We start from the raw sequence: 16,892 nt of genomic DNA on the forward strand, positions 1-16,892 counted from the left end.
CGACGAAATGAGAGGTTGCCGTTGAAAGGGGTCCACGTTTGCCCTTCCTCGGGCACTGTGCACAGACTTCTGGCGGGTGTTCATAGAAACTGTGTTCTTGGCTGTTGTCTTTGCCCTTGCGAGTGAGTGGGCCCCTGAGCCAGGCCTGCCCCAGGCCCCCTGCAGGCTACTTCCTCTGGGTTTCTGACTGACTTATCAGAGAGCTGCATGAGCGTCTATTTCTGGCCCAGCTAGAAATAGTCTGGATCCTGGCACAAGGCAAACACAGAGTCTCTTCCTAGGATGGAGAAGTAGCCTACGGGAAGGGGGTGGGAAATCTCTCTACAGTGTCCCTGGGGGAACCTAGTCTTGGGCGCCATGATTTGCAGACCCTGCCCAGGGAGGGAGAGTGGTTCCTTTGCGGTCTCTGATCGAGTCAAGGGGATCATCTGTTGGGTATTAGCATGTTCGTTCGTTTGTTCTTTCTTTCTTTCTTTCTTTCTTTCTTTCTTTCTTTCTTTCTTTCTTTCTTTCTTTCTTTCTTTCTTTCCTTCTTTTCCTTCTTTTCCTTCTTTTCCTTCTTTTCCTTCTTTTCCTTCTTTTCCTTCTTTTCCTTCTTTTCCTTCTTTTCCTTCTTTTCCTTCTTTCCTTCTTGATACTTCGTATTTTTTTAATTGAAAAGTTCGAGATCATTGTAGATTGACATAAAGTTGTAAGAACTAATACAGACAGAGCTCATGGAGACCTTACTGTGTTTCCCCCAATGTTGATGTCTTGCAAAATTATATACGGTGTGATAGCACAGGGTACTGGCATTGATTCGGTCCACTACAGACCGTCTCCAGGTTTCCTCCGTTTGACGTGTACTATGTGCGCGTTCCTGTATCTGCCACCACAGCCCCATCCGTCATGACAAGGATCCTTGTGCTGTCTCTTAATAACTACGCTCACTCTGTGCGTAAGGTATGCATATGGTAAAGTGCACAAGCGGGAGGTATAAGCATGTATAAGGTTCCTTCTGTGACCATGCTCTCCGGCCACTGCCCAGATTGGATCTAGCTCACTCCCCAAACTCCAGGACCTACCCCCTCCAGGAGGTCACCACCGTTCTGACTTCTGTCTCGTGTGTGAGTCTTAACACGGCTTGGTCGGCCTCACGCCCTCTACCCTCTGCTTTCTCACCTTTTATAACTCGGAACCACGCTGAGGGCTTGGTCTGTGGCATCAGCTGTTTCTAGGCAGAATTTCATCACGTCCTGTTGCCACTGCCTTTGTGTTGTACGATTCCTGTTATACGTGGTTGTCTCTTTTTACCAGAGACAACTCATTATTGAAATACATCTGTACATATATATATTTTTTTCACTTGAAAAGGTGAGTTGACTTAAAAGACCAATGTCACACAGTGCCAGCAGGATACAGACATGGCAAACTTCATAGAGGTGATAATCACATGACTGACATCTGAGAAATGGTGTGAGAAGCAAACATGATTCCGAAAAGAGAAAACAACCCAAATCAACAACTGGTCCAGTGGGTGGTGGGATGGGGCAGGATCTATCTATAATCTTGGTACAGTGAAGGCCTTCCGTGTAACTCTGGGAGACGGGACTGGTTTAAAGCCAAGCAGATTAAAATGTCAGCAGGCCGTGTATAAGGTGGCGAGCCCTTCCTTAAGGTCTTACTGATTTTTGTCATACCTGCCCTCCACCTGTTTTATATGCGATCTGTATTTTTAAATGGACTCGTTCTTTTTAATTTAAATTTACAGATGGTGCTAGATGTGTATTTTTTCCAATTGATGTTAAACTGTGTCACACGACATAACAAGATGTGGGCACCATTTAGGGTATCACATACCTACCACACGACAGGATTATTCGCACTGAGTCTCCAGCAGGAGAGGAAAAACATCAAATTCAAGTGACCCTGAAAGAGTGTGTGTTTACAGAATTCTTTGACGCTTGGTGTTTGGGGTGTTAGCTGGCCGGTTCAGGAAGCCCCTCTTTCTCATCTTCTCGTGAGTTTGGAGACACTTGAGAAACACAGGTCAGTGACAAATAGTGACAAAGAAGGTCTGCTCTGGGTGTGTGCCTCCTGGGGAGTCTCGCTTGGATTCTGTCTCTGGAGCCTGGGCCGCTGACTCTGTCTCTGGCCCTGGTGGACACCCACGGGCCACTTGGAGGCAGCCCCCTCTGAGAGGCGGGGAGCAGAACAGGGCACATGGTTCCTGGGGGACAGACCGGACCAGAACTAGACAGGGAGACTGAGCTGGGCATGCCTACTTTCTTCTTAGGGACTCCTGTTGAAGACTGTTGGCTGCTCTTCTGGAGAGAAAGGGTCCCTGGAGAGACTAGTTCATTCCTTTCCTCCAGTATCACTTAAAACTCTGAAGCATCTATAAAGCAGTTCATCCAGCATTTCTGTGTGAATGCCAAGCATGACAGTCACAACGACCTACTCAGTTGAGTGCTATTGTCCTGGAAGGGTCTTCTCCTGTGGAAGCGCAAGGCTGGGACCTTCCCCGCTGGAGATGGTACAGTTCCAGCAACTGTATTTTTTAATAAAGAAGACAAGGACAGCCCCCTGTCACTCCCCAACGCCTAGGCTTTCAAAGGACTTCAATATCTGAAACTCGTGGAACAGTTTACATTTTACCAAGTTCTTGCAGATGTATCTACGTATGGGATGGATATTCGTTCCCATTTTACAGATGAGAAAGTAAAGGCGAAGCCAGAATGAAGAAACCCATCCCAGGTTGCATAGCCTGGAAGGGTAGAGTCAGACTTGAAGCACATGTCTGCTAGATTCTTCTCTCTCTCTCTCTCTTTTTTTTTTTTAAAAACGTTTACTCATTTTTGAGAGGCAGACAGAGCACAAGCTGGAGAGGAGCAGAGAGAGAGGGAGACACAGAATCTGAAGCAGGCTCCAGGCTCTGAGCAGTCAGCACAGAGCCCGACGCGGGGCTCGAACCCACGGACAGTGAGATCGTGACCTGAGCCGAAGTCGGAAGCTTAACCGACTGAGCCACCCAGACGCCCCACGTTGACCTTTTTCTAACCGTGTCTCCCACAGTCCATCTCAGCTGTTGATGTAGCTTCAGGGTTACACTCTGTCATGTATGCGAAACAGCCCGGCACCCTTGGTTTGGCAAAGCAGAGTTTTTCATCGAGACATAGCACCCGTGAGACAAGGTGAGACCGCTGGCAGCGGTGAAGGTGGTGTCGGAAGGTGGTACGAAAGGACACGCATCCCAATAGCTAAATTAACCTTGACTGAGACCTCTTCCTGGGGGCCACGCGGTTTCTATTTAGTGTAATTTCACCTTGTTTGCAGAGCAGCTCGGTGAAGGAGGTATTGCTATCACTGTGCAGATGAGGAAAGAACCGAGATGGGAGGTGATTTGCCCGAGCTCTGGGGTGCCTCGCAGGGCTCTCCCGCCCCCACATCCCCCCCTCCCGGGGTTCCCTCCAGCCTTCAGAACTCTACCAAGATGCCCTCGGAGAAGCCTTTCTTCCCCTTGTGGGGAGAAGCCCCCATGTAGACTCTGTTCCCGTCGTTTGAGGTGTTCAGTGTGGTTGGAGGCTTATGTGTTCGTGTGCTGGTTCAGAGAGGGTCTGTCCTCCCCAGGCTTCTGAGGGCGGGGCCACGTCCGTGTGTCTCTTCCCAGTACATCCTCAGCATGATGCTTAGTAACCACCTGGCCGATTGAATGGCTGGCAGGTGGGCAGGGGGCGGGGCGGGTATGTGTGGGAAGGTGGCCAAGCTTCAGCAGTCCCTTTTCCCCTTGCATACCACTGGGGCTTCCCTGACGATGCTTTAAGCCTGTTTGCCCTCGTTTGAGGGCAAGTGTGGGAATCAAAGAAAAAGTCACATGCCCGGTGTGAGGGTAGGAGGGTTTCTAGGAGTGGGGGGCAGCCTGAGAGTGGCCCGGAAAGGAAACAGTTTGAAGAATGGGGCCATGGGGACGGCCAAGAAAGAGGGCGGGGGAGTGGGCGGAGGTTGGAGCCCCAAGTGTGTGTCTGCAGGTGATGGGTGGGGAGGGCAGCCGGGAGCGTGGTCGGACCTGGGGAAAGCCCTAGGTGATGCTGGGAAGCCAAGTTTGTGCAGAGATGAGGCCTCACTTCTGTGGCCGTGTTATCTCACTTCTTCAAGCAGGAAACACGGCTGCTGAGCCCCACCACATGAGCGCGCATGGTCTGAGCTCTGGCCACCAGAGCCTACTTTGAAAATAAAGTCGGTCATCTTAGTGAATGTGTGTGTGCCCTTGGCAAAAGTTCCAACCCAGGCAGATCAAGCCCACCGTTAGCCCGTCATCCTCCGCACCAGTAACCCTTATTGTCAGCTAGTTGGAGAAATCTTATTTTTTCTACCTTTTCTCCTGCTTTTACATACACACATATATATGTATACAGATACAGGCATCTCTCTTTAGCTGAGTCTAATGTGTTCCTGGAAACAGAAGTAACGACATCTTTTTTTTTTTTTAGATAGCCATGTAGTATGTCCTGTTAAACGTGGATATAAATGGTGATGAATCACCAACTGATTGGAAAAAAACCTATTTCTCCAGTATTGCTTAATACCTGTAAACATCTGAAAGCCAACCCATTGTGTATTCTGCACGAATACAGAGCATTGACGGCAACAAATATCATTTGGTAGCCACCTAATTATTCGGTGCTTTAATGAACTCGTTCCCGGACATGCTTGCGAATAGTACGTAGGATACCATGTGGTGTTGGTTGTGAATTTTAATTTTTTTTCCCCTTGTCCTCTACTTTGTGACTTAATAGAAATGGCCGTGACATAATCTGTTGAAAATACTAGAGAGGTCATCTAAACGGGACTCAGTTTGGTAGTTTGCTTGTCAGAGGTAAATGCTAGGACTCCAGCAGGACTTAATTGGGTGGGCAGGACACTCGGCTTGAGGCAGGATGATTTTCAGCATTGGGACTACTGAATATGGTCCTGTCCTGCAGACTGATACACACCAGTGTTTTCATCAGTCCCTGCACACAAACATCTACAGTGGGTGTAATCTGGGTAGTGCATCTTGTGTAAAAAAAAAAAAAAAAAAAAAAAAAAATGGCAAGTTACAGTGAGTATTTAGATAGAGTTGTTAGACATCTGTGCACAATACGTATGTACATGTGTGTGTGCATACATGTGGATACGTACGTACAAGTGCAGACACAGGCGCTTAACATCCAGGATCCTATTTACGTGAGCTGCGGTGGGGTTTTTTTCCACATCAGTATTTCTGGACGTGCCCCTTCAATGTCCACAACAGAGAAATTGAGAGACGGTGTTTTTTCTTATACCTTCCGGGAGAGCAACTTTATTCAGTTGTATCAGTAATTCAAAACATCATCACTAACAAGCACCTAGAAGTTACTACATCTCTATTAGTTACAATTATCGGGCGCTATTTTTTTCTTTTATTATTTTTTTAATGTTTATATTTATTTGAGAGAGCGCTAAACAGTGTGCCCACGAGCGGGGAAGGGGCAGAGAGAGAGAGGGAGACACAGAATCCTCAGCAGGCACCGGGGTCCGACACAGGCCTCGAAGTCGCAGACCCCGAGATCATCACCTGAGCCAAAGTGGGCCACTTAACCGACTGAGCCACCCAGGTGCCCCTACCGGGGGCTACTTTAATACCCACACGTGCACACCCAGCCTCCTTGAGTCCTTAAAGAGCAGGGTGTGAAGCGGCCATTCTTGCTCCTGTTGTCCACATGAGGAAGTGGGGGCCCAAAGAGGTGAATTCCTGCTGGAAGCACCTAGAAGCTGGGATTCAAACGCAGGCAGTCTGGTTCCAGAGTCCACCCACTAGGCACCACACATGAACTTTGTGTGACTTGGGAGGCAAGTTTGCAACCCCGGCCCTAGGATTCTGTTTCCAGCTGCAGGTCAGAAAGCTGACTGGGGATTGATCGAGTTGAGCGAAGGAGGCCTGACCCCCCCGCTTTGTGCCCTGTACCCCATGGACAGTGGGATCATCATTCAGCAGGGTGCCCCTGATGCAAGATCAGATACATATCAGGGATGACCAACAGGCCCCTCAGACTTGGCCGATTACCAAATAGAACCCCCCCCCCCCCGCACCACCCGCTGCTTGAGGCATTTCCTGTCTGCCTTCTTGGGGCTCTCGGTAACCAGGGTGGGGGTCGTGGATAGTGGGCAGCCCTCGGTTCCTCTGGAGCTGGCCCCTCCTTGCTCGGAGGCCTGGGAAGTAGCAGTGACAGCTGTGAAGGGCTGAGTGGTGGCCCCACCCCTGCCTTTGCACAGAGGCCTCAGCCACAGGCCCATCCACGGCTGACTTGACATCGACGTTTAAGCGCCTTCCCGGGCCCGGTTGGTGGCTGGACAACCCCGTGGCATGAAAGTGTTACCTCACAATTAAACCGGCAACCCTGAGAGTATGGACTGAGGAGGATGGCTTTCCACTCCCAGGAGATACCCAAGAGAACTGAGAACAAGTGCTCAAACAGAAACCTGTATGCGAACGTTCACTGCCGCATTATTCGCAGTAGCCGAAAGGTGGAGACAATCCAAGCGCTTGTCACCGGAAGAACGGACACAGAAAACGTCGTCCATCTGCACGCTGGAATATTACCCCTCCCTAGAAAGGAATAAAGCACTAGCCCCAGCTTACGTTGAAGATCTCATGGTAAATGAAAGAAGAGCAGACGCAAAAGACCACGTGCCTTGTGATTCCGTGTATATGAAATGTCCAGAAAAGGCAGCTCTGTAGAGAGTGAAAGTAGGTTCGTGGCTACCAGGGGCTGGTGTGCAGACAGGATGGGGAATGGAAAGTGACAGCTGAAGGGTGTGGGTTTCTCTTGGTGGTCGTGAAGACGTTCTTAAATTGACTTTGCTGGATGTTTACACAAGCCTGTGAATCGTACGTTTGAAATGGATGAATTTTATGTGAACGGAATCTTAATAACGCCGTTACATTCAAAGAGATTGCAGTGTCTCTAATCCCAGATGCATCTGCTGAGCCAAGACACCTTTGGGGATACAGCACGTACAGGCAGTGACCTCTTGTCCTGTGTCCACGTTTCGGCTTTCCTCGGCTGGGAGCCCCGAGAAGCTGTTCTCTTGAGTAGCTGGGACTTGTGCACATCCATCACTCTTCTGCCTGCAATAGATACTGGGCCTTTGACCCCTCCAACACACTGATCCCTGCATCCTGTGGGGATAGCACAGAAGCTACTGGATCAATTACCTGATGTGGCAAAGGCCCCCGCAGGCGGACCCTGATGGCTGTAGCAGTCATTTCTGCACATTGAAGCCAGCTTGGTGTGATGACTGCAGCCCTCTGCTTGAGGACTGGGGAGTCAGGCCCCCGAAACAGCCCTCAACCCACAGCAGATGGCGGTTAGGGATAAATACCCTGGCTGTCTTGCTTCCTGGTGGGGTGAGGCCTCCCACAGCCCCCGTGTGGTCAGCTCCAGGTGCCCATGGCCGGCCAGTGCAATTCCTAGCATCCTCCTTCTGCTCGGCCGCTTTCCTTGTCTGTCTTACATCCCCAGTCCTCTACGGTGTTCCTGGGATCACCTCCCAAATAAACCACTGTGCTCACATCTTCCCCTGAGGGTCCCCTTCTGGGGAAAGCCAAACCAAGGCACCTGAGAACCTAATTCCTTCATTCCGTGGGAACCTGAGTTCCTGCTCTGAGCCAGGCCCTGGTGCGGGGGTCCGTGAGGCTCCAGTTGGGGGTGAGCAGGATGGACGCGATCCCTGTTCTCCTGGGGCTTTGGTGGGGGGAGGGGGAAATGTACATCCACAGGTAGACGAACCTGGAAACACACTCGTGCAAGTGAGGAGCGGTACAACACAGATCTAGAAATAAGAGGATGAGTCGGGGGGTGGAGAAGGCAGGTATTGCTAAGTCACTTCAGTGAGATCTGCCCAGATCTGGTCAGCCGGTGAGCGAGGAGCGAGGACAAGCCTGGGGAGAGGGAAGTGGGTGGGAGGGCATCACGGAGGCGAGCCATCCCACTGTGGCGGGGTTGCGGGGGGAGGTGGTGCCTGTAGCCTGTCCAGGATGGGCCCGGCTCCGAACACAGCGGAGTTGCTCCCTGGGGCTGTAGTGGAAGGTGGTGGATGGTCAGGACCACCTGCCTGCTCAGAATGCCTGTTTCTTTTTCATTCCGTCTCCATCTCTCCTGCTCTTGCCTCTCTGACTGTGTGTGTATGTCTGTATCTCCCTCCCTCCTCAGCTGGGTGGCTTGTCCTCTGCTCCTGTCTCTGTCTCTCTTTCCCCCGTTGGGTTTCTCTACGTGTGTTTGTTCACATCTCTGCGTTTAGCTCCCTCTGTCCCATCTCTGGTTCTGTCCCCGGTCTCTCTGCCCCCTTCCTCGTTCAACAACTATTTATTGGGCTCTACTGTTTACCAACCACCCTGCTGTGGGGGGGGGGGAGGGCGGTGTGGAGGCGGGGGACACAGTGATGAGGAAGGGAGCACCATCCAGGGAAAGAGTTCTGACTCCATGAGTCACAGCATTAGGCTCTTGCCTCTGTTCTGAGCTGTGGGGTGAGGGGCTGGTAAGTATGAGAGCAGGAATTGGAGGGTGTTCTATGCGTCCGATGGTGGTTGAGCTGAGATGCCAAGGGGGAAGTTGGAGCTAACAAGGCAAAGGGCATTCCTAGCAGAAACAACAGCGTGTACTGTTGCCCTGTGGTGGGGGTGGCCGGCCGCTCACCAGGTGGCTGGAGCATGGGGGGTGAGGGTGCAGGGGCTGGCGGGGTCAACACCGGGCCTTGGCTCTTAGTCCTAAGAGCACCGGGATGCCATCAGAAGGTTCGAAGCCCAGGAGTAGCCTGAGTATGTTTGTATTTCATAAAAATGACTCTGGCTACTGGTAACTTGGGCTACTTCGGTGGACCAAGCGAGAGATTCCAGTGGCTTGGATCGTGGTGTTGGCCGTGGGAATGGATAGTCCGTGGCAGGCAGCATGCTCCCCGCTACCCCCAGACTCATGTTTTATCGGCCAGGGGGCAGCAGCAAGAGAAATTTTGCAAACATCTCTGGCCAAAAAAGTCCCTGGGGGATGCAGGGGGCCCAGTTTGGGCCATGTGCTCATACCTGAAGCAGTCGTGGTCCCCCGGGGTGGGGCACCTTGGTCATTCCTAGGACCCTTGGGCCCCCTCTTTGGCTTGTCGTGGTAGTAGGCGAGGAAGGGCATATCAGCATCATCTGAAGCAGGAATGGGTCTATCCCAGGAAAGTTGCTTTTTTGACAAAAAAAAAAGGGGAGGAAGGGACCGGTTGAGTTTGTCTCGTGACAGTCCATGATCATCCTATGGTAGGCAGGGAGGTCTCCCTTGGGTCAGGTGGCCATCTGTGGGGGAAGCAGTCACCCAGTGGGTCAGGTGGCCATCGATGAAGGGGATCACCCCTGGGTCAGGAAACCATCCTGTGTCTGGGGGGAGGGGTCACCCCTGGGTCAAGTGGCCATCTGTGAGGGGGAGGGGTCGCCCCTGGGCCAGGTGGCCATCCTGTGTGTGAGGGGAAGGGTCACCCCTGGGCCAGGTGGCCATCCGTCGGGGGGAGGGGTCACCCCTGGGCCAGGTGGCCATCTGTGGGGGGGAGGGGTCGCCCCTGGGCCAGGTGGCCATCCGTGAGGGGGAGGGATCACCCCTGGGCCAGGTGGCCATCCGTGGGGGGGAGGGGTCGCCCCTGGGCCAGGTGGCCATCCGTGAGGGGGAGGGGTCACCCCTGGGCCAGGTGGCCATCCTGGCCCAATTTGTCCAGGAATGGGTTGGAGTCCAGCAGCAGCAGGGATTATGGGGAGAATGGATTTCCTCTTATTTCTGCGTCTCTTGGTCTACAACAACTGTCCCTGTACTTAGTAGCTTCAACCAGCCAGGTTTTTACTTGCTCGCATGTAATCCCGCCGTCCAGGCAGGGCTGAGGGGCCGGGACCGCCTGTCCCCAGGCCAGGGCTGAGGGGGCTGGGCTGTGCGTGAGCGGGGTGCAGGCGCGGGCTGCGTCCCCAGGCGGAGTGAACTCCAGCTTCTCATGGGCTCCTCTCAATTGTCTTCCAGTGGATATCATGGAAATCAAGGAAATCCGCCCCGGGAAGAACTCCAAGGATTTTGAGCGCGCGAAGGCAGCCCGGCAGAAGGAGGACTGCTGTTTCACCATCTTGTACGGCACCCAGTTCGTCCTGAGCACTCTCAGTTTGGCAGGTGAGTGCACGTCCGTGTGCTTTCCTCCCTGACTGTGCCTGGCTTCCTCCCCGGGACGTCCTCCAGCAGCAGAATGCCCTCGTGTGTATTCCAGGGACATCGGGGTTTTGAATTCTCCCCTGCCTCTTTCTAGCTGTGTGCCTTTGGGCACGCTGCTCAACCTCTCTGAGCTGCAGTTGGCTCATCTGTGAAACGGAGAATGATCGCGTCTGCCCCAATGGGATGTTGTAAGCGTCTGTTAAGGACCTGCTTGGCTCATGCAGATTGCTGAAGGCAGGTTCTAGTTTTCATCCAACAGAGCCTGGTCTACACTGTTTACTCAGCTTAGCTGATCTGGAGGAAGGATCCTGAAATCTTACATCTCACACATCTGTGCGCACACACACACACACACACACACACACGTGCATGCACACGTACACTCACACATGATCTGGAGGTGAGATTTCCAGCCATCCCTCTGAATCCACCAAAAAGCCCAAAGAGCCTCTGTGAGGCCAGAAGATAAGCTGTGGAAAAACTCGGCCCTTCACTCAGAGGCAGAAGCTTGTCCCCCCTTCAGACCCAGCCCCGGGACTTACTGACTTAGAGCTGTGTGTTCAACCACGACTGATGAGAGAGAAAGTAAAGCCCGCTAAAGGTAGACCAAGGCGAGGAGAAGACGAAACCTGAGCACGGTCGGGGACACGTAAACGAGGGCAGAGCAGCTCTCGTTGGTTTGCACTGTCTGTCACGCACCTCTGAGCGTCCACTCTGCGCTGGTCTGACCTAAATGCCCCTGGGACCGTGGAGATAATGGGACCCAGTCGCTGCCTTGCGGACGGGGGCTCACAGTGCACTGTGATGAGAGCTAGAGGCCGATCACCATACCGTGTGCTGTAGCGGCACGGAGGGCCCCCTTCCAGGGAAGGCTTTGCAGAGGAGGGCCCTTTTATTTCATTTTATTTCATTTTATTCATTTATTTATTTTTTTAACGTTTATTTATTTTTGAGACAGAGAGAGGCAGAGCATGAACGGGGGAGGGTCAGAGAGAGAGGGAGACACAGAATCGGAAGCAGGCTCCAGGCTCCGAGCCGTCAGCCCAGAGCCCGACGCGGGGCTCGAACTCACGGACCGCGAGATCGTGACCTGAGCCGAAGTCGGACACTTAACCGACTGAGCCACCCAGGCGCCCCTAGGAGGAGGGCCCTTTTAAACTGGGTTTTGAGGCATATGTAGGAGTTGGGAGGAAAGAGGGAGGCCAGCCCGGGGGGGAGGGTGGTGCGTGTGTGAGGAGCTGAAGGTGGGAAATAGCAAGCTGGATGTGGGAGATGGGGGGCGGACGTCTGACGGTTGGCGTGTGGTTGGTGCAGAGATGACGCAGCAGAGAGGGGCCTGGGCCCGTGAACTTCCAGTGTCGTGTCCACTTTGCTCTGCTGCAGGCTGAGGTCTGGTTCTTCTGGGTAGGGAGACCGTGAGTCCAGGGTGCCAGCTCTGGTGTCTGTTCCACTCTGGGGTCTCTCTTCCAGAGCTCTCCAGTTCAAGTCCAGTAGAGACGGAGTGACACCTGGATTCAGATCCCAGCTTCACGCTTACTGGCTCTGGGATGGGTCTCTCTGCCCTGTGAGCTTCATCTTTTCTTCCTGCACACGGGAAGGGTGAGAGCAGCCGCCTCAGCGTGCTCTCGTCCACGTGAACAGGGTAGCTGGTCCTTAAGGCATGTGTCATAACTCAGAGGCGTTTGCCTTGCTAGCTCCGTTTTACTGATGAGGAAATGAGGCACAGAGAGGCTGAGGAACCAGCCGAATGTCACACAGCCCTCAAGCGGTGCCGGAGGGACTTGTGGTCCCTCAGTGATGCCAAGCCCTTGCCTTCTCCCTGACCTTATCTGGAAACGGGAAATGCTGAGGGCTGCTCTGGATTGGGGTGTGAATAATCCTAGACCCTGCACTTGATTCGTTAGCATAGGAGTAAAAGCTAAAACTCGTGGGGGGAGAAGGTGTCCCACTTGTCACCCCTGCTGTAGAAGGGTCGTCGCTGGCACGTGGCCTCATCTTGGACAGAAGGCAGGTCGTAGAGCCACGAAGGTGTGAAGGAGATGCCTTTCCCGTGCCCTCGTGCAAAACTAGAAACCAGCACTGGCTTCTCCCATCCCCGTGGGCTGTGTGGGGCTCGGTCTGTCTGTAGAGGTTTTCCCAGCGAGTAACAACATTTGCCTTCCTGTTCACCTGTCCAGCTGATTCTAAAGAAGACGCGACTAAGTGGCTCTCTGGCTTGAAAATCTTACACCAGGAAGCGATGAGTGCGTCTACGCCCACCATTATTGAGAGGTATTGACTTTGGCTTGTTTATCTCTGTATTTGCACGTTAATTTATTCTTTTCCCTTGAGCCAACGTGAGTGAAGAAAAGAAAAGTGGGGCGTTTCATCTTGGAGGCTCAGTGAGTGTCCTCTGTGCAGCAGCTCCCAGTAGGCGCTGTGGGCCCCCCACCTTCTCGTCGGAGAGCCTCTCTCGGTGCTAAGCCTTGCTTGGCCTGGTGGGGTGAGGAGTTCGTTGAAGCCGAGCCAGAGACACACGTTGGCGTTGTGTCCCAGGGGAGGATTGAGGGCCTCCTTCTTACAGGATCAGGAAGGGATTAAACCAGCTCACCAAACCGCAGTCAGATGCAGGGTACCGCATTTCGCAACTGCCACTGCCTCCTGGATCGGGGAGGCTCAGGACTGCCTTGCCCGGGAGTCAGCGTCACGGACGTCTGCGTGGGATTGTGTGTGAATTCTCGTCCCCTCGGTTAAAGCCCTCGGATTCCCGCCATGTTTCTTACCAGCTTTTTGGGGGGATTAATGAACGTCATCAGAGAGGATCGTCAGTTTAAGGAATGCTGGCCTCTCGGCTCCACTAGGAGGGGCCTCTTGGCTCCTAACTAGGGCTTGTCAGCCCCAAGGAGAAACCTGCTTCTTCCCAAGCTGCCCGAGTTAGCAAATTGGAAAACTCTTGTTTCCAGTTTCCTTTACCCCCATTCCATAGAACTAGTTTTGTTTGTGTACTAATTCTCTGTCTCTCCCTCTGTCTCAACTCTCTTCCTAGTTGGCTGAGAAAGCAGATTTATTCAGTGGATCAAACCAGAAGAAACAGGTGAGATTCGTTCCTATTTTTGTGGGTTTTCTTCCAGATCATTTTGGCCTCTGGTGTTCTTGCCTTGAACATCCCGAGGCAGTCGGAGCATGTTTTGTGGTGTGGAAAGGTCCTCGTGAGGTTGGATTGGACCCTCGAGGTACCAGGCACCGCACCAGGTGCTGGGCGTTGATGGAGACACGACCGTCTGGGGCCTTGCTTCCGTGGATGCTCAAGTCCGTCTGCACAGACAACTTCTCTGGAGCACTGGGACCTTGTGCTTGAGGCCTTCGTATTCCAGCACCTTCCGTGTCCCGGGGAGAAACGAGATCGCCGTGGCGCCTGCCCAATTTTGTGGTGGGACAGAGGTCCACCGTTAACGAAGTAACCCGTGTTGACTCGCGATGGTTACTCGGGCTGGGCGGACGTGAGCCGGGCAACGGGATAACACGCAATTCGTTGTGCTTGTTCACTGAACAGCACGTCTCAGAGCAGTTCCCTCCCTGTTAGCACACATGATGCTGTGTGCCAGACGTTTCTGTAACAAACATGGTTTTGTCCTTGGCTGGGGCGCAATTTCCTTACTCATGAGAAATCATTTCCTTCTTGATGGAGGCAGGACTGGTTCCTGGTCCTTTGTTATCTTTGTGACGACTGTTGCCGTGGCAACCTTGGGGTCTCCCTGTGGGTCAACGTGTGTGATAGAGTCTTAGAGGAGGGGTCCCAGCCATGCAGCGTTTTCTAGTCTACCATTTTGAGGGAGGTGGTAACAATTAGCATTTGTCCCAGCGGTCAGGAGGGCACCCCTTTCCCTGTGCCCTGTATCACCGGACTGACCCGTGATGACCTATGGGTGAAAGGCAACAGCAGATCTTTGCTTAAATTTGTATTTATTTATGAGTGAAGTTCAAGATGCTCTCATCTGTTTTTTTAGGTTATGATCCAGTTGTTATTAATAATAAACTGATAAAAACCACCGTTTATTGAGCCCCCACATACTAGATACTGTGCTCGGCCCTTACAATTAATATATCATTTGAGCCTCACAAAAGCGGCTCTTTTTCTTAAAGTTTTAAGTGATTTTCCTTCCTTCTTTTCTCTGCTAAGGTATGTCAGCGTGGTATGCGAGGTCGCAGCTAGCCTCTCCAACTGTCCCGGGTGTCCCCTTTCCATCTCGCAGGTTCCTGGGGGTCAGGCCGCTGTCCTCCATCACCTGGTGATGTCAGAGTTCGGACGCGCCTCCTCCGTGGTTTGTTCCACGTACGCCGTCCGACGGGACGATGGAGAAACTGTAACCGGTGGTGGTGAAACGTTCAGCCATGTCGTTAGGTCTGCAGAAACACGCTCCGTGTTCTGCGCCCCCCTCCCTCGTCCACCTGTCCAGCTGTCACCGTGTGGCACCCCACCCCGGGCTGTGCCCTGGTGTTAACGCAGGTGGATCTGGGGTGGGGGGTCCCCGCGTCAGAGGATTTTGTTCACACTGGTCTCTTTCAGCCTCCGAGGTGGGGCCTCCCTCGTGTTTCCTTTCTGTGTGGCTTCGAGGTGATTCATTGTTGGGCTTGGCACGGGGGTGACAGGTGGAGCCCCCCCGGGCCCTCTCTCCGTGCACGCCGGGTACAGGGTTGCTGCTTTGGTGTGGCAGTCCGCCTCTCCATCTTGTCAAGAAACAGAAGCCTCCCTCTGGCTGTGCTGCTCAGAATGCATTCCCGCTCAGAGGTCCGTCTTTCCATCGACCAGAACCTTCGGCAGAGAGGAAGTCGGTTTCTGGAGTTGACACCCTGTTCCTGGCTTCACCGTTCACTCTCCCCGACTTTGCTCTCCTCGGGCAGAGCCCCGCCGCTCTGTCAACATGTGGAAAACGCCACCTTTCCTGTGGTTCTGGGAGGCCCGGGTGGAGTTTTTCCAGAGGAACCCCGACCGAGGTGCCAGCTGCAGGGCGACCGACTTCTCCTCTGCCAGTTTCCCCTCCCTTCCTGTCGCCCACGACCGGTGGCGTTTCCTGAAGGAAAACAAAGGAGTGGCAGAAGCCAAGGAAAGACCCCCGGGCGGGCGGCGGGCTCGAGGCTGCCCGGCCCAGGCAGTGCCCAGCTCCCCGGCACTCGTCTCGGCCAGCCTGCCTCGTTCACCGTCGAGCGCATCCAGAGGCAAAAGGGGTAGCAGCTGGCGTTTGTGGAGAACCGGGCTTGCAGCGGCCAGGGTGCTCTTGGAGTTGCAGGGGCTTCTGGAATGTTCAGACTGCTGAGCTGGGTGCCTCGTGGTCCATTTCATGAGGACGCTGAGGCCAAGAGGAGTAACCTGACTCGTCTGCAGCAACCCAGCTTGCTGGGCGTGCCGCCAGGATGGGGGCTTCCCCATCACTGCTTGGTGGTGCTTTTCTTCTTATTTTCTTTAATGTATTATTATTATTTTTTTAATGTTTATTTATTTTTGAGACAGAGCACGAACGGGGGAGGGTCAGAGGGAGAGACACAGAATCCGAAACAGGCTCTGGGCTCAGAGCTGTCAGCACAGAGCCCGACGTGGGCCTCGAACTCACAGACCGTGAGATCATGACCTGAGCCGAAGTCGGACGCTCAACCGACTGAGCCACCCAGGGGCCCCACTTCTTTTTTTTTTTTTTAAATGTTAATGTTTTATTTGTTTTTGAGAGAGAGAGAGAGAGAGAGAGAGAGAGAGAGAGAGAGCGAGCAGGAGGGAGGGAGGGGCAGAGAGAGAGAGAGAGAGGGAGATACCAAAACTGAAACAGGCTCCAGGCTCCGAGCTGTCAGCACAGAGCACGACACGGGGCTCGAACCCACGAACTGGGACATCATGACCTGAGCTGAAGTCGGACAGTTGACTGACTGAGCCACGCAGGTGCCCCATAAACTATTTAATTTGATTGTGGTAAGATCTGCCATTTTAAGTGTATGCCTCTGTGAGATGAAGTACGATCGAGCTGTTGTGCATCCACCGCCATCCGGCTTCAGCGCTCTTTTCTCCTTATGGGACTGAAACTCCATCCCCGTGAACGGTACCTGCCCCTCTCCTCCGCCCCTGCCCTGATCACCTCTCTTCTCCGTCCTGTCTCCATGGAGTTTGACTGCTCTGGGCACCTCGTACATGTGGAATTAGGCAGTATTTGTCTTTCTGGCTTGTTACACTCAGGACATCTTCATGGTTCATCCATGTCCCTGTAGCAGGTGTCACAATTTCCTTCCTTTCTAAGGCTGCATAATATTCCGCGATAGGTGCAGACCACGTTTTGTTTGTCCGTGCATCTGTTGATGGACACTTTAATAGCCTTCCTCTTTTGGCTGTTGTGAGTATTGTTCCTTTGAACGTGAATGTTCATGCCCCTGTTTTCAGTTCCTGTGTACGTTTTCCAGAAGTGGATTTGCGGAATCAAATGGTAGTCCTGTTCTAATCTTTTTTTTTTAAAGTTTATATATTTTTAAAATAATTTTTAATGCTTATTTACTTTTGAAAGAGAGAGAGAGAGAGAGAGACAGTGCATGAGTTGGGGAGGGGCCGAACGAGAGGGGACACAGAATCCGAAGCTGGCTTCAGGCTCTCAGCTGACAGCAGAGCCCCATGTGGGGCTCGAACCCACAAACAGCAAGATCATGACCTGAGCC

General features: G+C 52.9%; 1 protein-coding gene across 6 annotated transcripts in view; it reads left to right on the forward strand.

The window, feature by feature from the left end:
* The window catches only part of PLCG2 (phospholipase C gamma 2), a 187,636-nt gene that overhangs the window by 84,226 nt on the left and 86,518 nt on the right, over positions 1-16,892 (forward strand). For all 6 annotated transcript variants that reach the window (XM_045046652.1, XM_023245864.2, XM_019820120.3 and 3 more), the window contains 3 exons: positions 10,041-10,184; positions 12,401-12,494; positions 13,249-13,296. In XM_045046652.1, coding sequence (XP_044902587.1) covers positions 10,041-10,184; positions 12,401-12,494; positions 13,249-13,296 — 286 coding nt within the window. The remainder of the gene's footprint in view (positions 1-10,040; positions 10,185-12,400; positions 12,495-13,248; positions 13,297-16,892) is intronic.

The sequence above is a fragment of the Felis catus genome, chromosome E2 (genome assembly GCF_018350175.1).
Source record: "Felis catus isolate Fca126 chromosome E2, F.catus_Fca126_mat1.0, whole genome shotgun sequence".
Classification (NCBI taxonomy): Eukaryota; Metazoa; Chordata; class Mammalia; order Carnivora; family Felidae; genus Felis; species Felis catus.